Source organism: Hypomesus nipponensis, chromosome 16 (assembly GCF_054491055.1).
Source record: "Hypomesus nipponensis isolate SF chromosome 16, ASM5449105v1, whole genome shotgun sequence".
NCBI classification, from domain to species: Eukaryota; Metazoa; Chordata; class Actinopteri; order Osmeriformes; family Osmeridae; genus Hypomesus; species Hypomesus nipponensis.
This window is the reverse complement of record NC_140376.1, coordinates 2,837,948-2,865,000: the sequence shown is the minus strand read 5'-3', so window position 1 is coordinate 2,865,000 and position 27,053 is coordinate 2,837,948. Positions and strand designations below refer to the sequence as shown.

At 48.3% G+C, this 27,053-nt stretch overlaps 2 protein-coding genes across 3 annotated transcripts in view; one reads left to right on the top strand and one right to left on the bottom strand.

Annotated features, from left to right (window-relative positions):
* The window catches only part of plpp3 (phospholipid phosphatase 3), a 32,586-nt gene extending 25,413 nt beyond the window's left edge, over positions 1 to 7,173 (bottom strand). Inside the window, exon 1 of one of the 2 annotated variants that reach the window (XM_084676087.1) lies at positions 6,531 to 7,173. In XM_084676087.1, the coding sequence (XP_084532213.1) occupies positions 6,531 to 6,666 (136 nt within the window). In that variant the 5' untranslated portion in view covers positions 6,667 to 7,173. The remainder of the gene's footprint in view (positions 1 to 6,530) is intronic. The other variant, XM_084676086.1, reaches the window with a different exon arrangement.
* Positions 7,174 to 8,184: 1,011 nt separating this feature from the next.
* On the top strand, positions 8,185 to 17,467 carry prkaa2 (protein kinase, AMP-activated, alpha 2 catalytic subunit). The gene is made up of 10 exons (XM_084675806.1): positions 8,185 to 8,338; positions 9,844 to 9,985; positions 11,375 to 11,468; positions 11,690 to 11,834; positions 12,463 to 12,550; positions 12,628 to 12,852; positions 13,218 to 13,380; positions 13,584 to 13,922; positions 14,119 to 14,245; positions 14,478 to 17,467. Exons 1-10 carry the CDS (start codon positions 8,242 to 8,244, stop codon positions 14,726 to 14,728), a joined length of 1,671 nt encoding a protein of 556 aa, XP_084531932.1. The 5' UTR covers positions 8,185 to 8,241; the 3' UTR covers positions 14,729 to 17,467.
* The last annotated feature ends 9,586 nt before the right edge of the window (positions 17,468 to 27,053 follow it).

The window sequence follows — 27,053 nt, the reverse complement described above, 5'->3', positions numbered from 1 at the left end:
GAGGGGAGGGAATGAGAGAGGAGAGAGGAGAGGGAGGGAATGAGAGAGGAGAGGGAGGGGAGGGAATGAGAGAGGAGAGAGGAGAGGGAGGGAATGAGAGAGGAGAGGGAGGGGAGGGAATGAGAGAGGAGAGGGAGGGGAGGGAATGAGAGAGGAGAGAGGAGAGGGAGGGAATGAGAGAGGAGAGAGGAGAGGGAGGGAATGAGAGAGGAGAGGGAGGGGAGGGAATGAGAGAGGAGAGAGGAGAGGGAGGGAATGAGAGAGGAGAGAGGAGAGGGAGGGAATGAGAGAGGAGAGAGGAGAGGGAGGGAATGAGAGAGGAGAGAGGAGAGGGAGGGAATGAGAGAGGAGAGGGGAGAGGGAGGGAATGAGAGAGGAGAGGGAGGGGAGGGAATGAGAGAGGAGAGGGAGGGGAGGGAATGAGAGAGGAGAGGGAGGGGAGGGAATGAGAGAGGAGAGAGGAGAGGGAGGGAATGAGAGAGGAGAGGGAGGGGAGGGAATGAGAGAGGAGAGGGAGGGGAGGGAATGAGAGAGGAGAGGGAGGGGAGGGAATGAGAGAGGAGAGGGAGGGGAGGGAATGAGAGAGGAGAGAGGAGAGGGAGGGAATGAGAGAGGAGAGGGAGGGGAGGGAATGAGAGAGGAGAGAGGAGAGGGAGGGAATGAGAGAGGAGAGGGAGGGGAGGGAATGAGAGAGGAGAGAGGAGAGGGAGGGAATGAGAGAGGAGAGGGAGGGGAGGGAATGAGAGAGGAGAGGGAGGGGAGGGAATGAGAGAGGAGAGGGAGGGGAGGGAATGAGAGAGGAGAGAGGAGAGGGAGGGAATGAGAGAGGAGAGGGAGGGGAGGGAATGAGAGAGGAGAGAGGAGAGGGAGGGAATGAGAGAGGAGAGAGGAGAGGGAGGGAATGAGAGAGGAGAGGGAGGGGAGGGAATGAGAGAGGAGAGAGGAGAGGGAGGGAATGAGAGAGGAGAGAGGAGAGGGAGGGAATGAGAGAGGAGAGAGGAGAGGGAGGGAATGAGAGAGGAGAGAGGAGAGGGAGGGAATGAGAGAGGAGAGGGGAGAGGGAGGGAATGAGAGAGGAGAGGGAGGGGAGGGAATGAGAGAGGAGAGGGAGGGGAGGGAATGAGAGAGGAGAGGGAGGGGAGGGAATGAGAGAGGAGAGAGGAGAGGGAGGGAATGAGAGAGGAGAGGGAGGGGAGGGAATGAGAGAGGAGAGGGAGGGGAGGGAATGAGAGAGGAGAGGGAGGGGAGGGAATGAGAGAGGAGAGGGAGGGGAGGGAATGAGAGAGGAGAGAGGAGAGGGAGGGAATGAGAGAGGAGAGGGAGGGGAGGGAATGAGAGAGGAGAGAGGAGAGGGAGGGAATGAGAGAGGAGAGGGAGGGGAGGGAATGAGAGAGGAGAGAGGAGAGGGAGGGAATGAGAGAGGAGAGGGAGGGGAGGGAATGAGAGAGGAGAGGGAGGGGAGGGAATGAGAGAGGAGAGGGAGGGGAGGGAATGAGAGAGGAGAGAGGAGAGGGAGGGAATGAGAGAGGAGAGGGAGGGCAGGGAATGAGAGAGGAGAGGGAGAAGGTGGAAGGCAGAGTGGAAACGGAGGCCGGAGGGAAAAAAAAATCGACAGGATTATGTTTCACAACCCCACCTACGTCCGACCGACAGTACCTTTCCGTTTCCCACCCTTTCCTGAGCTCCCACAAACACACACACACACACACACACACACACACACACACGTTCGCTCACTGAGAAATTACACCAAATGTCACATCAAGAGGGTATCCCTCCAGTTTGGGCAAATGAAGAATTTGAGAAATTCGGAGACAAAAATATTTATAGAGTAGGTCAGTCAAAAGTGCAAAAGTGGTGGTAGTGGGGGAGGCGGGGGGGGGGGGGGGCAGGGAGGGGGGGGCAGGGAGGGGGGGGGGCAAGGAGGGGGGTGGGTATGGGGGTATGGGGGGGGCAGAGGTGGAACCTGACATGAGCTTGAGCCTTACAGAACAGAGAGGCAGGGAAGGGGTTCCTCTGTAGGGGCCCTGTGGGGGAGCTCTCCTGGGTTGGAAGGCTATTCTGCATCACAGGGCGGCCATATGTGATCACCATGGAAACACCCATCCCCAGTTCCCCATGTATGTCCTCCGTAGAGCTACCACAGATAAGGGGGACGAGATGATGATGATGATGATGATGATGATGATGATGATGATGATGATGATGATGACGATGATGATGATGATGATGATGATGATGATGATCTTCAGGGAACTGTTTTTGTGTCGGTATAACATTTCTTTAGTCTGTGCTGTTGTAATGGCTAACACTTTGTGGTTGCTATATAAACAGAAAGGATTATGGCTCTTGTGTAACACTGGCCAACTGGATTAAAAGTCAAGTCTAACTATTGTGTGTGTGTGTGTGTGTGTATTGTGTGTGCACAGGGAACTGTTTTAATGCTGGGAGTGAAACCCTTAGCTTAATTGTAAACACACACACACATTGTGTGTTAAAAGAGAGGGAAGCGAGGGAAGTTGTTTCCTGAAATGCTGTCGTCTCTCAACCTACCATTAAGTCGTTCCATAACAAACAGCGGTAGAGGACGCTAAAAATCTCTCCCTTAGAGCGTGAGCGCTATGTGTGTGTGTGTGTGTGTGTGTGTGAGCGTGTCAAACGGTGTGTGTGTGTGTGTGAGAGAGAGAGTCAGGGCCTCTGAGTGTGTGTGTTTATGACGTTGGTCCATGCTCTCTCTCCAGCTTTACTGAACCCTCTCCGGTGCTCCGGGGGAGCAGGGCTGGAGCCAAGCACTGTCCAGCAGATGTTGCGTGTGACCTGTTGCCCGGCACTCTCTTCCCTCCTCTCCACGCTTGGGGGGGACGGCTCGCCTTCTGGAGAACCTCCCTTAGGAGATGCCTGGAGAGGGGAGGCTAGGGGGCGGGAGGGGAACAGGTTTGGGCAGTGGGGCTAAGGTGGCTAGGGGGCTAGGCTGAGCGGGGGGAGTAGGGGGGATAGGGGGCTAGGCTGAGCAGGGGGAGTAGGGGGATAGGGGGCTAGGCTGAGCAGGGGGAGTAGGGGGATAGGGGGCTAGGCTGAGCAGGGGGAGTAGGGGGATAGGGGGCTAGGCTGAGCAGGGGGAGTAGGGGGATAGGGGGCTAGGCTGAGCAGGGGGAGTAGGGGGATAGGGGGCTAGGCTGAGCAGGGGGAGTAGGGGGATAGGGGGCTAGGCTGAGCAGGGGGAGTAGGGGGATAGGGGGCTAGGCTGAGCAGGGGGAATAGGGGGATAGGGGGCTAGGCTGAGCAGGGGGAGTAGGGGGATAGGGGGCTAGGCTGAGCAGGGGGCTAGGCTGAGCAGGGGGAGTAGGGGGATAGGGGGCTAGGCTGAGCAGGGGGAGTAGGGGGATAGGGGGCTAGGCTGAGCAGGGGGCTAGGCTGAGCAGGGGGAGTAGGGGGATAGGGGGCTAGGCTGAGCAGGGGGCTAGGCTGAGCAGGGGGAGTAGGGGGATAGGGGGCTAGGCTGAGCAGGGGGCTAGGCTGAGCAGGGGGAGTAGGGGGATAGGGGGCTAGGCTGAGCAGGGGAGCTAGGCAAATCGGGGGGATAGGGGGCTAGGCTGAGCAGAGGGGCTGGGTTGGCTGTTTGTTAGGCCCTGGGTAGAAGTGACTCAGCAGAACTAGGTGTCACTATGTTCAGATGAACCTGGGCCCATGTGTCATGTGTCATGTGTGTACTGGTGTGTACCGTAGGGTTGCAGAGACTCAAATCCTTTGATTAGGGCTCAGGGTAACTCCATCCTGACCTATGGCTTGCATGTCTGTGTGCGTGTGAGTGAGTGTGTGTGAGTGTGTGTGTGTGTTTAATTAAAGATGGCCTCAGAGAGTTCCTGTGTGAACTAAAGTCGTTTGTCAAGCCTAAGGGGCCGAAGACAGGGTCTGGAAAGCAGGCACACAGGCTGCTGTAACAGTGTGTGTGTGTGCGTGCGTGCGTGTGTGCGTGTGGTGGCATCACTAGCCAGCTGGCAGTTGGCTGTGAACCACAGCAGTGTAATGGTGTCGTTGTATTGTAGGGTTACTTATAACCAGTCCTGTCTACGCTTCGTTAGATTGGCTGGCTGGGTTTGCAGCTGTGGTTGTGAGGATGGAAGGACCGCTGCCTATATACATTAGATCCAAACACAGGCACGGAATAACACAACATCACCTCCTAATCCCACCAATCAGACAGTCAGAGAACTCTTTCCTCTCTCTCACACACTTCCCCTCTCTGTCTCTCTTTCACTTTCTCTCTGTGTCATTCTGTCATTCTCTCTCACATTCAGTTTTTCTTATGTCCATACTCTCTCTCTCTCTCTCTCTCTCTCTCTCTCTCTCTCTCTCTCTCTCTCTCTCTCTCTCTCTCTCTCTCTCTCTCTCTCTCTCTCTCACACACACACACACACACACACACGGAACAAAGCTTGCTCGCAATCACGCATTCTTCAAACCCTCAACAGTTCCACATTCCTCTCCCCCCTCAGTAGGCCCTCTGATAGCCCTCTCCTCTCCGCCCGTCTCCTCTCTTCCCCTCCTCCCTCCTCCCCCTCTCCCCTCCTCCCCCTCATCTCCCCTTTCTTCTCCTCTCTCCTCTCTCTCTTCTTCTTGCTCCCCCCCCTCACACAATACCTCAGCAGAGCCGGCCAGCGAATCAGTAACGGCAGCCAGGCTGTGTTTAGCGTCACAAAGAGAGCGTTTGTGTGAGTAGGCCTATTTGTTTGTGAGAGTGCGCATGTGTCAGTGTGTGTGTGTGTGTGCGTTCGTACGTGTGTGTTCCCATTTTGACAGGCACAGTAAACCCCAGCCGGCAGCTTTAACAGTGAAGGAAGTTGGCTTGCGCAGGAAATTCGCTCCACATGCATTCAAAGCCTTTGTGCATTTATATGAGCGCAGATGAAACGGTGTATCTGTGTCTGAGGTTCTTTCATGACCAAACCAATATAAACGCCATGGAAACGGGTGTCTGCCAGTCCGATCTGCATCCCAGCAGACAGAGACGGGGCCTCGGCGATCCTTAGGAACACGCTGCACAGGGTCAGGGTTATATTGGCGTGTATTCAGCGCTGACGCGAAACTGTACGGAACCTTAACTCTTCCTCTCTCTTTACCCCTCCCTCCCTCGCCACACATAGGACTTACAATGGAGAGGTTTCCCTTCAGCTCTGTCTCACAACACATGCTTAAGCAATTACTCCATGCATTCCCCTCAACACAGACAGGAGGAAGGGGGGGGGGGGGCGAGGAGAAAGGAGATCTGATGTGGAGTGATGGGGGGCAGCTGCTGAGGGATTTGCAGAGGGGTTCTGGGAGAGAATGCGTGAAGTTGGGCTTGACTTCCCTAATCCTGCTCTCCCCCCCTGGGACACAGGGAGGGAAGACGGAGAGAGAGAGAAAGAGAGAGAGGTAGATGGAGAGAGAGAGAGAAAGAGAGAGAGAGAGAGAGAGAGAGAGAGAGAGAGGGCGAGCAACTGGTGGACTGGGCTACAGTGACAACTGCAGAATCCAACGGCAAATCAGTAATCGCAAACACACATACATACACACACATACACACATGCATGCTCTATAGACACAGATGGAACGTGTCAATTTTATGTAGAAAGTTGGACTAGTGTCCAGTGCCACAGTCCTGTGAATGTTTGAACTGGGCTTGCTGCATAGGACAAAGTGGTTGTTTTGTCGTCAAAATACATGAGGTACTTTTAAAGATACAACAAATATTTATACTTTACGGTTGTTAGTGGAAAGGTGCTGCCAGGGGCCTAGGGATTTTAGGGTGAGAGGGGGGGGGGGGGGGGGGTCAATGGCCATTTAAAGGGCAGTAAAACGGGCAGGGTCCAGGACTTCAAAACATTCGTCCCACAGGCACGCCGGCGGACATCATCGACTGTGAGGCGAGCGGAACTCACTGATCGCTGATTCTTGCGCAAGAAGATGTTAAAGTTAAATAATAATTCGTGTCCGTCAAACATTTTGATTCTACAACACATGACCTTGCTGTTAAAGCAATACGTGTAAAGGCACGCTGTTTTGTCAGTGATGACAATTTCTTCCGGCATTTTTAAAGGGGTGGTCGGTGTTGTCTATTTTTCTTATATTAGTTGCAGGATGTTTACCGTTAAACGTCGGATCAAATTGTCCACAAGTTTTCGTAAACAAGCGTCCCGCTATTATTCCTGCCTTGCATCCACGCAGTCGCTGCAAACTAGTGAGAAAGCGGCGTTTCCCAATACAGGGCAGTGCTCGTGCTGTTTTTACTGATAACTGTTATCTGTCATGCTAATGCATGGAAAGCGCGGTTTCACTCAAATGCGTTTAAAGCTCTGCGTCATTGTAACGAATAAAAGTTGTCACATTTTAAATGTTACTTCCATAAGATAGGCCTTATAATATTCTAATATTATTCTTCATATATTCTGAACAACCGAGAAAGGTCAAAGTGTAAGCCAATAATATGTCAAACAAACCCCAAATTCAATACAAATGAAGACAATCATAACATAATGTGGAGAACTTACCTATGAGAAGACAGAAGATATCGAGCCCTATTAATAGTTTCCTCTTGCTGTCGATACCGTTGTTGTTGTTTAATGAAGAGGTCCCTCCGTTTCTTGACTCTTGGGCCATTGCTTTCTCATACAGATACTTTTGCATTTGACAATTCCCTCTCCTTTAGAATTAAATCCCACGCGCCGCGGTAGATTGATAAACAATATATTAATGGGTCCGTATTTATGTAAGCCGAGCCAGCGCGAGAAATGTCATTCGGTTCTATGGGAAACCTCGCTTGCCAACTCAGAGAGGTCTTTGCAAAGTTATCGAAGGTGCAGCGATGCCGTCTGTCCGTGGGTAAGTTTACTTGAAGGAACCTAAAAGCCTTCCTCAGTTGACGTCGTAAGGCAATTCTGAACTACGTAAACAAGTTTGAACTATGTGTTGAGCACACAAGAAAATAAAGTTGTTGCGTTGGAAATGAATGGAAAGCCCGCTCCCTTTCAGTCTGGGTTTAAAGGCTTCTATAGAGAATACTGCTCTGCGTGCGGAGAGAGCGTCTCTTGTTATATCAATCCTTCCTCTCCTCCTCCCCCTTCTCTCTTCAAGTTCCCTCTACAGCCTCAAGGCTCTGCCCCTTCCCTAGGCTAGCGGACGGTAATCTCCATCATTCCATGGAAAACTTTCTCTGAATCCCAAGCACTGTGAGACCTCAAGCATTGGCGAACATCTACTGCATCTAGCGGTTTTACCGGGAACTACAGACGCAACGCAACTGGAGTTTGAGCGCAGACCTCATCTCGACGTACTACACGACATAAGCTACTATATTTCAAAAGTATGTGGATAGAGTATGTTGATCAGAAATATAACTAGCCTATGTTTTAGGTCAATGCACGAAACTCCTAAATAATCCAACCAGAAAGTTGTTTTCTATTTCGTAACTGTAGGCGAAATCACAAGCTGCCTAAACCTTTCCTAAACATGTCATTAAAAAAGTTAAAAAGACAAACCTGTCTGTTTTTTTATCGTGAAAACAACCTTCTGAATCCAAAAGCTAAGGTAGATAGCTTCGAATTTGGAGAAGGCCCCTAGCCTACTCTAAACCAACATGCTTTGTGTTTAGTGAAGCGAGGTTATCTATGCGGGCTTAGATAACCAACAATCACTCTAACACTGTATACAAATACACTTGAAGTGGTTGGTACGCTTGCGCTATGGGGTAGAAACTGTATATTCATTATTTGCTATCAAGACCACTGTCCGTGCACCGAGGAGACGAATAGAGTGAATACTGCGATCACCGTCTGCCATCTAGTGGTAGACTAATGTAACAATACACAGCATCACTGCCCTTCCAGTCCCGCTATTCGGACTTAACATTATACTAGCAAATGCAAGTGAAGTAAGTGTTTTGTGTCAACCACTGGTTATAGGAATAATCGTACATACTTTCTAGAATCTAGATCACTGTCGCTGGCATGTTCGGTTAAACAGAGTCCCACGTTAACAAGTTTATCCCCAGATAAATAGATTGTTGCTAATTAAATAATGGACGTTATGTTTATAAACCCAATAGGCACAAACAAAGCTCAATGTTTTGACTTCATGTAAAAGCATAACGAACGGTCTGAGACTGAGCTGGTGTTGTGCTCGTGCCACGCCTCCCAGTCCCCGGGCGCCCCACGTACAGGCAACACCGCGGAGCTCGAGTCCAGCCTGTCGTTAACGGTGAAGATGGCAGAGAAGCAACAGAAACACGAAGGCAGGGTGAAGATTGGACATTATATACTCGGCGATACGCTTGGAGTCGGAACCTTCGGAAAAGTGAAGAGTTAAGTATTTGTTGTCTCTCATGCAGTATGGGTTGTGAACGTTTAGAACTGGAGATGAATGGGGCGAAACGGTTTAGCTAGCTACCTTTCGGACCTCACCGGTGGTTTACATAGGCTACGTATTGTGCGTATTAGGTAATGCGTAGCTTATGGAATAGATTGGCGTTGACACGTAAATATGTTTGAGAATTCACTTTGCTAGAGCGAGTTAAAATGCAAATTCTTGTCATATCGTATCGCACTTATCAGTAAAGCTTTTTATTATCAGCAAGAACAATAGAAACGGGGAGTCAGATACCATATCTTATGACCTTTATTGTCAAAGGCAGACTTTTCTTCTCGTTTAAAGTATTTAAAATAACCTTGCAAAGGACATGGAAGTGTACATTAATCGCTTGAAATATTAGAGTAATAGCTTGATGGTGCTGTCATGAAGTATCTTTGTAGCGTAAGAATATTATCTGGAAAAAATGTGATGGTTAGCCTAAAGCCTATAGCTAGAGCTAGCTAGTACCGAATACCATTGAAGACTATGAAGTTCACGGCGTAGACAATTGTTTTTTTTTTTCTCGAGCTAGCTTATATCAGTTTCTCTGCATGACCTTGTGGAATTCGGACACCACGGTTGTCAAAGCTTTTCTTGGCATACTCAGCGCTGCGCCGCACAATGTAAAACCGCGTACATGTCAGATTGAACACATGCACAAGCCAACAACAGTGTAGTGTAACATCGTCACAGTCAGGTACTCCGGTTGTACCAGCAGCGTCTGTTTATAGGCTACACTACTCCCTCATCACCAACATCCGGAAGTATCGCCACCTTGAAATATAGATTCTTAGAAGGCCTGTGTCGTTCTTAACCTGCTTGAGGGGAACTATTTATTACTTGACAAGTCTCCCTTCGCCTCCAATGGCCTTATCTGCCAGCACGGTTTGAACTGACCTTGGCTACCCAGTGAACCCGAAAACAGCTTCCTAAATGTCAAATCAGCACAAACTGTGCTTGTTTCTTAGAATTGTAAAATGTTCCCATGACAACAGATTGACGTTTGCCATCCTATCTGTTTAATTTGCCAAACATATCATTATTTGGATTTCAAACATGTCCAGAGAGGCATTGTGTCTCTTGTGCGGTGGCCAGCCGCACACACAACACAAAATAATTACAGTTATCGCCCCTATGTCATTCTCCAGTTGGCCAAGACCTACAGGTTGTTGTTGCGTATCGATAATTGATGTTTACCTATAAGCCCCACTGTGTTTACCCTGTGTTTGTGTGTGTGTGTGTGTGTGTGTGTGTGGAAGAATGACATTACATTTACATTTAGTCATTTAGCAGACGCTCTTATCCAGAGCGACTTACAGTAAGTACAGGGACATTCCCCCTGAGACAAGTAGGGTGAAGGACCCAAGGTCATTTTGGCATGGCCGGGAATCGAACTGGCAACTTGCAGATTTCTAGCCCCCCCCAGTCAGTGGGTTGATTGTCCGTCTGTGTTTGCAGTTGGAGAGCACCAGCTCACAGGTCACAAGGTAGCCGTGAAGATCCTGAACAGGCAGAAGATCCGCAGTCTGGATGTGGTGGGGAAGATCAAGCGGGAAATTCAGAACCTCAAACTGTTCAGACATCCACACATCATCAAGCTGTAAGTGCAACACACACACATGCACGCACACACACACAGACACACACATCCACGCACACACATGTAGCCGGTGTGTGTCGGTTAAACTCACTCCTCAAGTATATAACAGCCCCACCTGCGTCAACAAAGAGCTAGCTTTTCGTTGGCGTAGCTGGTAGTGGTGGCGCTTGGGAAGTCAGAGGTGGCGTGTTTGATCCACAGTGAGGGGCGAACATCAGGCCATAGACCTCTGACAGTGCAAGACCACGTCTGTTACATACAAACTGGTGGCATAAGACACAACAACTACACACATACACTCACCATACATGCTAGGTTTTAAACTAAGCTATATAGGATTTGTGTTCTGTGGTGAGCATGCCCTGTCTTTGTGTTTATTTCCTATGACTGGGCTATACTGAGCTTGGATTTACTGAGAAGACACACACACACACACACCCTCAGTGCTGCTCCTGTGTTAGATAGGTAATTCAGGTTTGTACAAAATCTGTAGTTAAGGAGATTGGGCTTTATGTATTTCCTGCTCGGCTAAATCCCTTCCTACTCCCAGCTGCCTGGCTTGTTTGTTTGCTTGTTTTCTCTTCCTCGTTTCTGAAGTCTCCACTCTGTCACCCTCTCTCTCTTCTCCTCCTCTATCTGTCTTTCTCTCCTGTCTTTCTCCCTCCATCTCCTTTTTTCTCTTTCTCCCTATCTCCAACCTCTCTCTCTCTCTCTCTCTCTCTCTCTCTCTCTCTGTCTCTCTCTCTCTGTCTGTCTGTCTCAATCTCACACCCTCTCTCTCAATCTCACACCCTCTCACTCTCCTCTCACTCTCTCACTATCTCTTTCACACTCTCCCCCCCCCCACCTCTCTCTCTCTCTCTCCCTCCCTCTTTCTGTCCTTTCCAAAGCTGTGCTTGGTGTTATTTTTAGGCCAGGGTTTGGGTTAGGCTAGGGTGACACAGTGAGCTATGGCAGACATGTGCTGTCCTGGTTGACTACTGTTCTAAAGCCGGTCTATAGGAGAGAGAAGAAGAAGACATGAGAAACAGCAGCTTGAATAAAATACTTACACAAACACATCGACAGCTGGTCCCCACTTCTACACCCTTGTCTCTCCAGCCAGGGGAACAAACAACATGATGATGGCAGTGGGTGTATTTGGGAGTGAGGGATAGGGGTACCTCGTGTGTGTTCGTGTGTTTTAGGTACCAGGTGATCAGTACCTGGTGTCTGTTTGTGTTTTAGGTACCAGGTGATCAGTACCTGGTGTGTGTCTGTTTGTGTTTTAGGTACCAGGTGATCAGTACCTGGTGTGTGTTTGTGTGTTTTAGGTACCAGGTGATCAGTACCTGGTGTGTGTTTTAGGTACCAGGTGATCAGTACCTGGTGTGTGTTTGTGTGTTTTAGGTACCAGGTGATCAGTACCCCCACAGATTTCTTCATGGTAATGGAGTATGTTTCAGGAGGAGAGCTGTTTGACTACATCTGCAAACATGGACGAGTAAGACGCCTTATATACATCGTCTGATATGTAACGCAGTAGTGTGTGTGTAGGCCTGTCTGTGTGTGTGTGTGTGCTTCTGTGAGTGTGTTAGGATGTGGATGTCGACGCATGTCTGTGCGTGTGTAAAGGTGTGGATGTGCGTGTGTGTGAGGGTGTGGGATGTGTGTTAACACACGTCTGTGTGTGTGTGTGTTTGATGACGGTGGGCCCGTGTACAGGTGGAGGACACAGAGGCACGCCGCCTGTTCCAGCAGATCATCTCAGCGGTGGACTACTGCCACAGGCACATGGTGGTCCACAGAGACCTGAAGCCTGAGAACGTGCTGCTGGACGCCAGCAAGAACGCTAAGATCGCTGACTTCGGTACGTGGGGGGGGGTGAGGGAGGGGTGTGGGAGGGGTGTGGGTGAGGATGGAGGTGAGGGGGGGTTTGGGTACAGTGTGCGTGTTGATGCAAGGGCTTAGCACTCGGGGGTGGTTTGGGGGCTGTCGGCTGTTGGACGCCTGTTTGAAGATTTGAGAGAGAGAGAGATAGATAGAGTGAGCTACAAGGGAGGGAGAGGGGGGGGGAGGAGAGGGTGTCCTAGCAACAGGCAGGTTTGATGTCATTTCTGGCACGAACGCTTGGAGGCCCACTGTCATCCGAGATGGAGAGGGGGGCGAGAAGAAGGAAAGAGGGAGGGAGGTGTAGGGAGGGAGGGAGAGGACGTGCAGTACTGGCAGAGAGCAAACAGCAGGTACGGTTACTAAAGAGATAGTTCAAAGAAAAGAGACAGAAGGAGGGGGAGAGGAGATGTTGTTGTTAGCCACTGTAGTCTGAGCAGGAAGAGCCTCATCCAATCAGAGTGTGTGTTCACAGCTTAGAACCTAGGCTAGCAAAGCCGGATGAAACCCCCGTCCTGCCCCCCTGGTACCACTCTCACCTCCAGTCTGAACGAGGGGCGGGTCTTACCAAGCCTTTCACGTTTTCCTTCCGTGTGATTGGCTGCCAGGGCTGTCAAACATGATGTCAGACGGGGAGTTTCTGAGGACCAGCTGTGGGTCTCCCAACTACGCTGCTCCCGAAGTCATCTCAGGAAGGTGGGCTCATAAACAACACACTTGTGTGTGTGTGTGTGTGTGTGTATCTGTGCCTAACCCAGTCCCTGGTGCCCCAGGCTGTACGCGGGCCCTGAGGTGGACATCTGGAGCTGCGGGGTGATCCTGTACGCCCTGCTGTGTGGCACGTTGCCCTTCGACGACGAGCACGTGCCCACGCTGTTCAAGAAGATCCGCGGGGGCGTCTTCTACATCCCAGAGTACCTGACGCGCTCCGTGGCCTCCCTGCTCACGCTCATGATGCAGGTGGACCCTCTGAAGAGAGCCTCCATCAAGGACATCAGGTGAGTCTGAGTCAGACCAGGCTTCCCCCCCTGGGAGGAACACCAGACCCCCCCTGCTCCCCTGGGAGGAACACCAGACCCCCCCTGCTCCCCTGGGAGGAACACCAGACCCCCCCTGCTCCCCTGGGAGGAACACCAGACCCCCCTGCTCCCCTGGGAGGAACACCAGACCCCCCTGCTCCCCTGGGAGGAACACCAGACCCCCCCTGCTCCCCTGGGAGGAACACCAGACCCCCCCTGCTCCCCTGGGAGGAACACCAGACCCCCCCTGCTCCCCTGGGAGGAACACCAGACCCCCGCTCCCCGCCCTGGGGTCTGATCGTCTGGGTTTGACCTGCTTTGATGTGTGTGTCTGTGTGCGTCAGGGAGCACGAGTGGTTCAAGCAGGACCTGCCAGGGTACCTGTTCCCCGAGGACCCTCTGTACGACTCCAGCGAGCTGGACGAGGAGGCCGTGAGGGAGGTGTGTGACAAGTTTGAGAGCTCCGAGTCTGAGGTCATGTCCAGCCTGTACAGTGGAGACCCCCAGGTAAGGACCATCAGCACCGTCAACACCTCTCCCTTCACCCACATCATGCTCTCCTGCTGGCCTTCCTTATTCTCTTTTACTTCTCTCTCCTTCCCTACCTCTCTCTTTCCTTCCCTCTCTCTCCCCTTTCCCCCTTCCCTTCCTCTCTCCCTCTCCCTCTCTCTCTCTCTCTCTCTCTCTCTCTCTCCCTCTCACCACCCCAGGACCAGCTAGCGGTAGCCTACCACCTGATCATCGACAACCGGCGCATCATGACCCAGGCCAGTGAGTTCTACTTGGCCTCCAGCCCCCCGCAGGGGTCCTTCATGGAGGAGGGCATGGCCCTGCCTCCAGGGGTCAAGCCCCACCCAGAGAGGATGCCCCCCCTGCTGGTGGACAGCCCCAAGTCCCGCTGCCCCCTGGACGCCCTGAACACCACCAAGGCCAAGCCCCTGACTGTGAAGAAGGCCAAGTGGCACCTGGGCATCCGCAGCCAGAGCCGGCCCTACGACATCATGGCTGAGGTGTACCGCGCCATGAGGCAGCTCAGCTACGACTGGAAGGTGAAGGGGGCGTACACACACACACACACGAGTGTTCAAACATGCAATCTCACACACACACACACATACATGAACATACCAGGCCAGACACACACCAGGTCAGAGAGATACACACATACAGCAGGTCACTCACACACACACACACACACACACACACGTAAAGCCTGCAGGACATGGAGGGTGTTCCTGTGTGCAGGTGGTGAACCCGTACCACCTCCGTGTGAGGAGGAAGAATCCGGTGACGGGGAACCTGATGAAGATGAGTCTGCAGCTGTACCAGGTGGACAGCAGGTCCTACCTCCTCGACTTCAAAAGCATCGACGGTAAAACACCTGCGTCACACACACACATACACCATTTCTCTCACCCTCACACACACACACAGCTCTCTGGTGGGACGTATGAAACTGTATTGCCTCATACTCCCTTGGACAGTTGTATCTGCATGGTGTGTGAAAAGGTTGGGAATGGCTGGTCTAGAGCATTATTATAATTAATATTATTATTATTAGAATGATATTTAGCTATGCTTCCTCTGCGGTGGCATCTCCCCAGATGACATCATGGAGGCGGTGGGATTCAAGTCGGGCTCGTCCACCCCCCAGCGGTCCGGCTCCACGGCTGGCCTCCACAGACCCAGGCTCAGCATCGACTCGGCCAGCCCGGCCGTGGACCTACCCCAGCTCAGCTCCTCCCTGCCCGGGTCGCTCTCCTGCAGCGCCCCCCTGCTGGCCCCGCGCCAGGGCTCCCACACCATGGACTTCTTTGAGATGTGTGCCAGTCTGATAACCACGCTGGCGCGCTGAGGGGATAATCCCTCCCTCTCTCCCTCCCCCTTTCCTCTCTTGGTCTCCCTCATCACCCCTCGCCGCCCGGCCCAGACCCAGCAGCTGGAGCTGACTGCCCTCTCACGTTCCTCAAACGGTCCCTCCTTTTCCTGTCTCCTGTCCTTCATCTTTGATTCCAGCTGCGTGGGCCTGGTGGCAGCTGATAGCGATCACGTAGCTTAGGCCTGTTCGTGCTCAGGTGTCCGGTAGAGGGGGGGAGCAGGAGAGGTTACCCAGACAAAGATTTGACCCTTGACTCTCACGGTCAACTGTGGATGGACTGGGGTCAGAGGTCAGGGGTTAACCTAGCTGGTGGAGGGTCCTTTTAGGTCAAGTTCACTGGATGTTCACCCCACTAAACCCTCCAATCAGCAGTTAGCTACTGAGATGATGTTGGGTGTGTGGGAGGGGGGAATGATAGATAAGTGTCTTACATACTAATTCAGTTAGGATCATATTTTGAACACAAATAATATGATTTTAGTTTTTTTTTTCTATGGTTTTGTAATAACACAGATTTTTGTTATCCATGTACGATATATATATATATATATATTTATATTTATCTATCACTTTTAAGTAGTTTAATAGATTTTGTTTGCAATGGCTTACCAAAAACAAGAATTTATACAAAGAAAGGATCATTATTATTATTATCATGTAGGTATCAGACTTATTTATTTTCTTGAGATTGTTTTATAGGCACCGTAGGTGCATAGATTAAGCACTGCTTTTACGCTGAAGGGGTCTTCTTTCTGGTTTTGGAACAAGATGGCAGTGACGACGCTAGCGATTGGTCGGTGTCTGTTGTTGTCGCTAGGGGGAGCTGTTAGCCCTGAGGCTAACGCTGCAGATACGCACCGCCTCCCAGACTTGCACGCACTCTTCCCTCACGTCGTTATGTGAGGTTAGGCACCCACGTGTCATGCATGCCCACAACCCTCATTTAGAAGCACTTGTTTGCTCGACGTCATTCAGACATGCAAGTCTAGCCAGACACACACCTACTGTACTGGGTGGGGGAGGGGGAGCTGGTTTAACGGGGTGATATAGAGGGGGTGATGTAGAGGGTTAAGGTTAGAGTGATGTGGGTGGAGGTGATGTGTATCTGTGGCAGGGCCTCTAGACAACAGAAAGCCACAAAGCCCTTCTCCAGTTGCCTTACAAATGCAAACACGTTTGTTACTGTGTGAGTGTGTACACACGTGTGTGTGTGCGTGTGTGTGTGTGCTTGTGTGCAAACGGAGTAAAGAAAGTGTCAAGTTTTCTAGGTCCTGAGCCTGTTTGTCTGTATTTCTCTCGCTTTCTCTGTTTGATCGGTTGTCTGTCTACCTGCCAGCCTGACAGACAGACAGACAGACAGGCTGGACAAGAGTAGGGATTGGATGGGAGAATACACTCTAATGTATGTGCCAATGAGATCTGTGATCGTCAGTGACCGTGAGATAGGAGGACGGCAGATAGAGAGAGAGAAAAAGAGAGAAGGGAGGATGTGACGAGAAGATGGCTCAAGTCATAATCACCTCTGTTCTGTAACAGAGCTTCTACCAAAGCTCTCCAAAGTTTACATTATACCTCCTCCAGGTCTCTCTCTGTCTCCCCCCCCCCTCTCTCTCTCTCTCTCTCTCTCTTTCTCTCTCTGGTGTTTTCTCTCTGTCTGTATTGACTGTGTCTGAGGCATGAATCTGTGTTCTGTTCACCGGTGTTTGTCCGTTCTGTATTCCTGTTCTCCCACAACAAGCTGAGGTTCTAGCGGGTTCTTCTGAACCGAATGTAGAACCGGTCCTGCTGCGTTGGGGTGGTCCACTACTGGGGAGACAGGAAGGTTCTAGAAGACTTGACGCACCACTGAAGCCAAGCCAGACAGAAAAGAGTATCATATTACAGAACCACATGTCCTCATTTCTCTCTATATATATATTTAACATTACTGTATCACTGGTAGATATCAGCATGACGGATACAATGGATAGACTTTTATTTCAGAAATATTCTAGCATCTGGTTGATTCACTAAAAGCTCAACTCTGGCTTTGGCTCATGTTAAAGCCCTTTATGACCTGTATTCTGGTCAAACTGTATGCAATACAGACCTGCCATTCGGCCACAGTGAAACTGTGGCCCCTGCTGCTACACTCACGCCATTACACTCAGCAACACTAAAGGCCAGTTGACCATTCACCCCTGAGAGGGATTATAGTCTCACAGTGTTCCATACTCTGGAAAGGGCTAGCTAGCTAGCTAGCTACAGGATGTTTCGGTTGAAAGTTGAGTATTTACCTGGAGTTTGGGGCGTGGCGAGGCTATTTTCTAGAAACAGCCATTGTTGTTATGTCTGTGTGTGTGTGTGTGTGTGTCTATGTGTGTCAGCAGCATGCTATACCCTGTGCTCTCACCAGTCCCGAGGTAGTGAAAGAACCACCATGTGGCACATTGTCAGAGCTGCGGTTCTGCGTGGAACCAATGTCAACGTTCTCCCCATCGTTCTCTCCATCGCTACGGTTCCATGGCAGGTTCCATGACAGGTTCCTCATGCCCGTGACAAGCATAGAGACCCTGTTATTTGTAACTTTGTGTGTGTTTTATATCTCTCCCAATGCCTCTGTGTCTGAATGGAGTTTGGATTTTCTTTCGTTATGCACTGCATGGTGTTGTTCTTCTGATTTGCACTTTACTGAATATTTATTGTCAAACTGAATAAACAAATATATATATATTATATCCTTGGTCAGTGCTTTGGGTTTGTCAGTTGTGCATGAACTGTTTCTGGTGGTCTGGATAGAGATTGTAAAAGTACACACATCCTTCACTCAAGTAGAAGTACAGATACTCGTGTTTATATAGACTGGTAAAAGTTGAAGTGCTGACTCTCAGCTCTTTCCAATCTAAATCTCACAATTTGAAACTGCCGCTGTAAAACGAGTGGTTTCAATAAAGCCACAGAGTTGACGTCAACTCTGTCTTGTAGTAAGAAAGTTTTTAGAAAGGCAGTTTGCAGGAACTCTGTGGCTCAGTGGCATTGGCATGTGTACCATTAAGTCTACTTCCAAACACGTTTCCTTTGGTTCAAATCTCATTCAAACCATTTGATAATTCATTTAACTGATATTAGTTAAGTAATATATATGTCAGTTGTATTTATAAGTCGAAGAGCAAAAATGAAGCTGCAAGAAGATCTTTCAGTCAGATTTGAACACAAGACCCCTCACGCAGTAGCCCACATCCTTAACCACTGAGCTATCAAGGATCATACCAGTCTCCACTCAACATTTAAATTTGACATTGAACTATGTAGTTGTAACAACCTACAGAGTTGGGGTGTCAAAAACTATAAAAAGCAGGGCTTCCTGTTAGCTCACTGGGTTAGTGTGTATGCTCCCAAAGTTAGACAAATAGCATAATAGCCTGTGTTCAAATCCAGCCTTCACCTTTTTCGTATGTTTTCCTCCCTCTCCGTTCTTTTACTGTCACACAACTGTCCAAATCAGCATGTCACAACTCAATAAACTGAGGGAAATAATACAACAACTTGTCTTTGTCCGTTTTGTGAATTGTTTTTCTTTATTGAGGAAAAGCGTAATTACTAAAAATTACAAATAACACTAATAACGATCAACCTAAAAGGCAGACATTAAGAATATTAAATGTTAAATGTTTGGTCCCCAAAAACACACATGCTAACCCCTTTGGTCATTTTATCCCCCAAACACACATGCTTAACCCATTGATGATTTCAAATCCAAAACACACATGCTAACCCCTTTGGTCATTGTACCCTCCAAAATACACATGCTAACCCCTTAGGTCATTTTACCCCCAAAACACACTTACTAACCCCTTTGGTCATTTTATCCCCCAAAACACACTTACTAACCCCTTTGGTCATTTTATCCCCCAAAACACACTTACTAACCCCTTTGGTCATTTTATCCCCCAAAACACACATGCTAACCCCTTTGGTCATTTTCCCATCCAAAACACACATGCTAACCCCTTTGGTCATTTTCCCATCCAAAACACACATGCTAACCCCTTTGGTCATTCTACCCTCCAAAATACACATGCTAACCCCTTTGGTGATTTTATCCCAAAAACACACATGCTAACCCCTTTGGTCATTCTACCCTCCAAAATACACATGCTAACCCCTTTGGTGATTTTATCCCAAAAACACACATGCTAACCCCTTTGGTCATTTTCCCACCAAAACACACATGCTAACCCCTTTGGTCATTTTCCCACCAAAACACACATGCTAACCCCTTTGGTCATTTTCCCACCAAAACACACATGCTAACCCCTTTGGTCATTTTCGCATCCAAAACACACATGCTAACCCCTTTGGTCATTTTATCCCCCAAAACACACTTACTAACCCCTTTGGTCATTTTATCCCCCAAAACACACATGCTAACCCCTTTAGTCATTTTCCCATCCAAAACACACATGCTAACCCCTTTGGTCATTTTCCCACCAAAACACACATGCTTACCCCTTTGGTCATTTTCCCATCCAAAACACACATGCTAACCCCTTTGGTCATTTTACCCCAAAAACACACATGCTAACCTCTTTGGTCATTTTACCCCCCAAAATACACATGCTAACCCCTTTGGTCATTCTACCCTCCAAAATACACATGCTAACCCCTTAGGTCATTTTACCCCCAAAACACACTTACTAACCCCTTTGGTCATTTTATCCCCCAAAACACACATGCTAACCCCTTTAGTCATTTTCACACCAAAACACACATGCTAATCCCTTTGGTCATTTTCCATCCAAAACACACATGCTAACCCCTTTGGTTATTCTACCCTCCAAAATACACATGCTAACCCCTTAGGTCATTTTACCCCAAAAACACACTTACTAACCCCTTTGGTCATTTTATCCCCCAAAACACACATGCTAACCCCTTTAGTCATTTTCCCACCAAAACACACATGCTAACCCCTTTGGTCATTTTCCCATCCAAAACACACATGCTAACCCCTTAGGTCATTTTACCCCCAAAACACACTTACTAACCCCTTTGGTCATTTTATCCCCCAAAACACACATGCTAACCCCTTTAGTCATTTTCCCACCAAAACACACATGCTAACCCCTTTGGTCATTTTCCATCCAAAACACACATGCTAACCCCTTTGGTCATTTTACCCCAAAAACACACATGCTAACCTCTTTGGTCATTTTACCCCCCAAAATACACATGCTAACCCCTTTGGTCATTTTACCCCAAAAACACAAATGCTAACCCCTTTGGTAATTTCCCCCCCAAAACACATATGCCAACCCCTTTGATGATTTCCCATCCAAATCACACATGCTAACCCCTTTGGTCATTTTACCCCCCAAAATACAGATGCTAACCCCTTTGGTCATTTTACCCCAAAAACACACTTACTAACCCCTTTGGTCATTTTATCCCAAAATACACATGCTAACCCCTTTGGTCATTTTACCCTCCAAAATACACATGCTAACCCCTTTGGTCATTTTACCCTCCAAAATACACATGCTAACCCCTTTGGTTATTTTACCCCAAAAACACACATGCTAACCCCTTTGGTCATTTTACCCCTAAAACACAAATGCTAACCTCTTTGGTCATTTTCCCACCAAAACGCACATGCTAACCCCTTTGGTAATTTTCCCATCCAAAACACACATGCTAACCCGTTTGGTCATTCTACCCTCCAAAATACACATGCTAACCCCTTTGGTGATTTTATCCCAAAAACACACATGCTAACCCCTTTGGTCATTTTATCCCCCAAAACACACATGCTAACCCCTTTAGTCATTTTCCCACCAAAACACATATGCTAACCCCTTTGGTCATTTTCCCACCAAAACACACATGCTAACCCCTTTGGTCATTTTCCCATCCAAAACAAACATGCTAACCCCTTAGGTCCTTTTACCCCCAAAACACACTTACTAACCCCTTTAGTCATTTTACCCCCCAAAATACACATGCTAACCCCTTTGGTCATTTTACCCCAAAACACACATGCTAACCCCTTTGGTCATTTTACCCCAAAACACACATGCTAAACCCCTTTGGTCATTTTCCCACCAAAACACACATGCTAACCTCTTTGGTCATTTTATCCCCCAAAACACACATGCTAACCCCTTTAGTCATTTCCCCACCAAAACACACATGCTAACCCCTTTGGTCATTTTCCCATCCAAAACACACATGCTAACCCCTTAGGTCATTTTACCCCCAAAACACACTTACTAACCCCTTTAGTCATTTTACCCCCCAAAATACACATGCTAACCCCTTTGGTCATTTTCCCATCCAAAACACACATGCTATCCTCTTTGGTCATTTTATCCCCCAAAATACACATGCTAACCCCTTTGGTCATTTTACCCTCCAAAATACACATGCTAACCCCTTTGGTTATTTTACCCCAAAAACACACATGCTAACCCCTTTGGTCATTTTCCCACCAAAACACACATGTTAACCCCTTTGGTCATTTTCCCATCCAAAACACACATGCTAACCCCTTAGGTCATTTTACCCCCAAAACACACTTACTAACCCCTTTAGTCATTTTACCCCCCAAAATACACATGCTAACCCCTTTGGTCATTTTACCCCAAAACACACATGCTAACCCCTTTGGTAATTTTCCCATCCAAAACACACATGCTAACCCCTTTGGTCATTCTACCCTCCAAAATACACATGCTAACCCCTTTGGTGATTTTATCCCAAAAACACACATGCTAACCCCTTTGGTCATTTTATCCCCCAAAACACACATGCTAACCCCTTTAGTCATTTTCCCACCAAAACACATATGCTAACCCCTTTGGTCATTTTCCCACCAAAACACACATGCTAACCCCTTTGGTCATTTTCCCATCCAAAACAAACATGCTAACCCCTTAGGTCCTTTTACCCCCAAAACACACTTACTAACCCCTTTAGTCATTTTACCCCCCAAAATACACATGCTAACCCCTTTGGTCATTTTACCCCAAAACACACATGCTAACCCCTTTGGTCATTTTACCCCAAAACACACATGCTAAACCCCTTAGGTCATTTTGCCACCAAAACACACATGCTAACCTCTTTGGTCATTTTATCCCCCAAAACACACATGCTAACCCCTTTAGTCATTTCCCCACCAAAACACACATGCTAACCCCTTTGGTCATTTTCCCATCCAAAACACACATGCTAACCCCTTAGGTCATTTTACCCCCAAAACACACTTACTAACCCCTTTAGTCATTTTACCCCCCAAAATACACATGCTAACCCCTTTGGTCATTTTCCCATCCAAAACACACATGCTATCCTCTTTGGTCATTTTATCCCCCAAAATACACATGCTAACCCCTTTGGTCATTTTACCCTCCAAAATACACATGCTAACCCCTTTGGTTATTTTACCCCAAAAACACACATGCTAACCCCTTTGGTCATTTTCCCACCAAAACACACATGTTAACCCCTTTGGTCATTTTCCCATCCAAAACACACATGCTAACCCCTTAGGTCATTTTACCCCCAAAACACACTTACTAACCCCTTTAGTCATTTTACCCCCCAAAACACACATGCTAACCCCTTTGGTCATTTTACCCCTCCAAAACACACATGCTAACCTCTTTGGTTATTTTATCCCAAAATACACATGCTAACCCCTTTGGTCATTTTCCCATCCAAAACACACATGCTATCCTCTTTGGTCATTTTACCCCCCAAAATACACATGCTAACCCCTTTGGTCATTTTACCCTCCAAAATACACATGCTAACCCCTTTGGTTATTTTACCCCAAAAACACACATGCTAACCCCTTTGGTCATTTCCCCCCCAAAACACACATGCCAACCCCTTTGATAATTTCCCATCCAAATCACACATGCTAACCCCTTTGGTCATTTTACCCCCCAAAATACACATGCTAACCACTTTGGTCATTTTCCCATCCAAAACACACATGCTAACCCCTTTGGTCATTTTAGCCCCCAAAATATACATGCTAACCACTTTGGTCATTTTACTCTCCAAAACACACATGCTAACCCCTTTGGTCATTTTACCCTCCAAAATACACATGCTAACCCCTTTGGTCATTTTCCCATCCAAAACACACATGCTAACCTCTTTGGTCATTTTACCCCCCAAAATACACATGCTAACCCCTTTGATTATTTTACCCCAAAAACACACATGCTAACCCCTTTGGTCATTTTCCATCCAAAACACACATGCTAACCCCTTTGGTCATTTTACCCCAAAAACACACATGCTAACCCCTTTGGTCATTTTACCCTCCAAAATACACATGCTAACCCCTTTGGTTATTTTATCCCAAAAACACACATGCTAACCCCTTTGGTCATTTTACCCCCAAAACACACATGCTAAGCTTTTTGGTTATTTTACCCCAAATACACACATGCTAACCCCTTTGGTCATTTCCCCCACAAAACAGACATGCTAACCCCTTTGGTTATTTTATCCCCAAAACAAACATGTTAATGTTAAGGATTGTGTAACTGGGTAGTGGACAATAATACAAGGTTAACTACTGGACCAAGTTATTTGTAGTTTAATGTAAGTAATGATGCAATCACAAGATACACAATGAAAACAACACACAAGGATGTTCGTAGTCTAGTACAAAGAATCATTTGATGATGCATTAGCAGTCTCACAGAAACAAAGTCTCAGAATAGAACAAACGAAGGCCTTCGTTGAGAAAGTGGTCGTGTCAGAGATCAGAGAGAGTTCTGCCCACACCAAGTTCTGTCTCACTGTCCTCGGGAGACAGGTCTTGTACCCCCCAGAGAGGGCGATCTGTGATAGGCAATTGGTCAGAAGACAGTGGGGTGGGAATGTGGTTGTCCAATTTAATGTCCAGGGCGTACATGGTGGCACAAGGATCTGGTGATGTTCGGAGAGGGAGGGGGCAGAGAAGACCCACAGGTCTACTAAGGGAGAGGGGCAGACAAGACCCACGGGTCTGAGGTAATCCAAGGGAGGGGGGCTCCAGGGAAGGGAGTAGATCGCCCCAAGGTCCTGATGGCGTGCAGGGAGATGGGAGCTGCGCCTCCAAGGAAGGGGGGGGGTCGTGTCTGCAGGAGAAGGGGTGAGGCAGACCAGGCCAGGGTCAATGTTGTATGGGGGAAGGTGGGGCAGGGTCTCCAAGGGGAAGGGGTAGATCATCCAGTGTGTAAGGGTGGGGGGGGCAAGGTCTCCAAGGGAATGCAGGTGGGGCAGGGTCTCCGAGGGGATGCAGGTGGGGCAGGGTCTCCGAGGGGATGCAGGTGGGGCAGGGTCTCCGAGGGGATGCAGGTGGGGCAGGGTCTCCGAGGGGATGCAGGGTCTCCAAGGGGAGGGGTAGTATGAAAGGGGGGACAGGGGCAGGGTCTCCAAAGGAATGTGACCTCAGAACAGAGTATATCCAAAGGTGGACAGACCGTCTGATCTGACCCGTCCTTAAGCAGAAAAGAGTTACTGTCCCAACATTACCTTATCTCCCAAGTTGACACTTTTACTCCCAATGAGAGGCCCTATTGTGCTCACTGCGGTCCCTGAGCATAACAAACTCGCCTCCCAAAACAGTTTGCCTGACATCGGCATTCTTGCCCACACACCTAAGTTACAATTTAGCATGATCTTACTTTACACAGATACATTTCAGCATGACCTTACTTGCACAGAAAGCATCCTGTTGTATGATCTCATATGTTCTTATTAAATCAGTTGATCACAATTGGATACATGTTTTAGTATAGAGCATTACATAATATATGTGTATATATGTATAGAAGGTAGTGATTGGTACAGGAGCGTTGATTAGCAGTATAGTTTTCATTCCTTCACATAACCCCTTTGGTCATTTCCCCCCAAAAACACACATGCTAACCCCTTTGGTCATTTTATCCCCAAAACAAACATGCTAACCCCTTTGGTCATTTCCCCCCCCCCCCAAAATACACATGCTAACCCCTTTGGTCATTTTCTCCCCAAAATACACATGCTAACCCCTTTGGTCATTTTCTCATCCAAAACACACATGCTAACCCCTTTGGTCTTTTCCCATCCAAAACATACATGCTAATCCCTTTGGTCATTTCCCCCCCCAAAACACACATGCTAACCTCTTTGGTCATTTTCGCCCCAACATACACATGCTATTCCCTTTGGTCATTTTACCCCAAAAACACAAATGCTAACCCCTTTGGTTATTTTACCCCAAAAATACACATGCTAACCCCTTTGGTCATTTTCCATCCAAAACACACATGCTAACCCCTTTGGTCATTTTACCCCAAAAACACACATGCTAACCCCTTTGGTCATTTTACCCTCCAAAATACACATGCTAACCCCTTTGGTTATTTTATCCCAAAAACACACATGCTAACCCCTTTGGTCATTTTACCCCCAAAACACACATGCTAAGCTTTTTGGTTATTTTACCCCAAATACACACATGCTAACCCCTTTGGTCATTTCCCCCACAAAACAGACATGCTAACCCCTTTGGTTATTTTATCCCCAAAACAAACATGTTAATGTTAAGGATTGTGTAACTGGGTAGTGGACAATAATACAAGGTTAACTACTGGACCAAGTTATTTGTAGTTTAATGTAAGTAATGATGCAATCACAAGATACACAATGAAAACAACACACAAGGATGTTCGTAGTCTAGTACAAAGAATCATTTGATGATGCATTAGCAGTCTCACAGAAACAAAGTCTCAGAATAGAACAAACGAAGGCCTTCGTTGAGAAAGTGGTCGTGTCAGAGATCAGAGAGAGTTCTGCCCACACCAAGTTCTGTCTCACTGTCCTCGGGAGACAGGTCTTGTACCCCCCAGAGAGGGCAATCTGTGATAGTTAATTGGTCAGAAGACAGTGGGGTGGGAATGTGGTTGTCCAATTTAATGTCCAGGGCGTACATGGTGGCACAAGGATCTGGTGATGTTCGGAGAGGGAGGGGGCAGAGAAGACCCACAGGTCTACTAAGGGAGAGGGGCAGACAAGACCCACGGGTCTGAGGTAATCCAAGGGAGGGGAACTCCAGGGAAGGGAGTAGATCGCCCCAAGGTCCTGATGGCGTGCAGGGAGATGGGAGCTGCGCCTCCAAGGAAGGGGGGGGGTCGTGTCTGCAGGAGAAGGGGTGAGGCAGACCAGGCCAGGGTCAATGTTGTATGGGGGAAGGTGGGGCAGGGTCTCCAAGGGGAAGGGGTAGATCATCCAGTGTGTAAGGGTGGGGGGGGCAAGGTCTCCAAGGGAATGCAGGTGGGGCAGGGTCTCCGAGGGGATGCAGGTGGGGCAGGGTCTCCGAGGGGATGCAGGTGGGGCAGGGTCTCCGAGGGGATGCAGGTGGGGCAGGGTCTCCGAGGGGATGCAGGGTCTCCAAGGGGAGGGGTAGTATGAAAGGGGGGACAGGGGCAGGGTCTCCAAAGGAATGTGACCTCAGAACAGAGTATATCCAAAGGTGGACAGACCGTCTGATCTGACCCGTCCTTAAGCAGAAAAGAGTTACTGTCCCAACATTACCTTATCTCCCAAGTTGACACTTTTACTCCCAATGAGAGGCCCTATTGTGCTCACTGCGGTCCCTGAGCATAACAAACTCGCCTCCCAAAACAGTTTGCCTGACATCGGCATTCTTGCCCACACACCTAAGTTACAATTTAGCATGATCTTACTTTACACAGATACATTTCAGCATGACCTTACTTGCACAGAAAGCATCCTGTTGTATGATCTCATATGTTCTTATTAAATCAGTTGATCACAATTGGATACATGTTTTAGTATAGAGCATTACATAATATATGTGTATATATGTATAGAAGGTAGTGATTGGTACAGGAGCGTTGATTAGCAGTATAGTTTTCATTCCTTCACATAACCCCTTTGGTCATTTCCCCCCAAAAACACACATGCTAACCCCTTTGGTCATTTTATCCCCAAAACAAACATGCTAACCCCTATGGTCATTTTACCCCAAAAACACACATGCTAACTCCTTTGGTTATTTTACCCCCAAAACACACATGATAACCCCTTTGGTCATTTCCCCCCCCCCCCAAAATACACATGCTAACCCCTTTGGTCATTTTCTCCCCAAAATACACATGCTAACCCCTTTGGTCATTTCCTCCCCCAAATTACACATGCTAACCCCTTTGGTCTTTTCCCATCCAAAACATACATGCTAATCCCTTTGGTCATTTTCCCCCCAAAAACACACATGCTAACCTCTTTGGTCATTTTCCCCCCAAAATACACATGC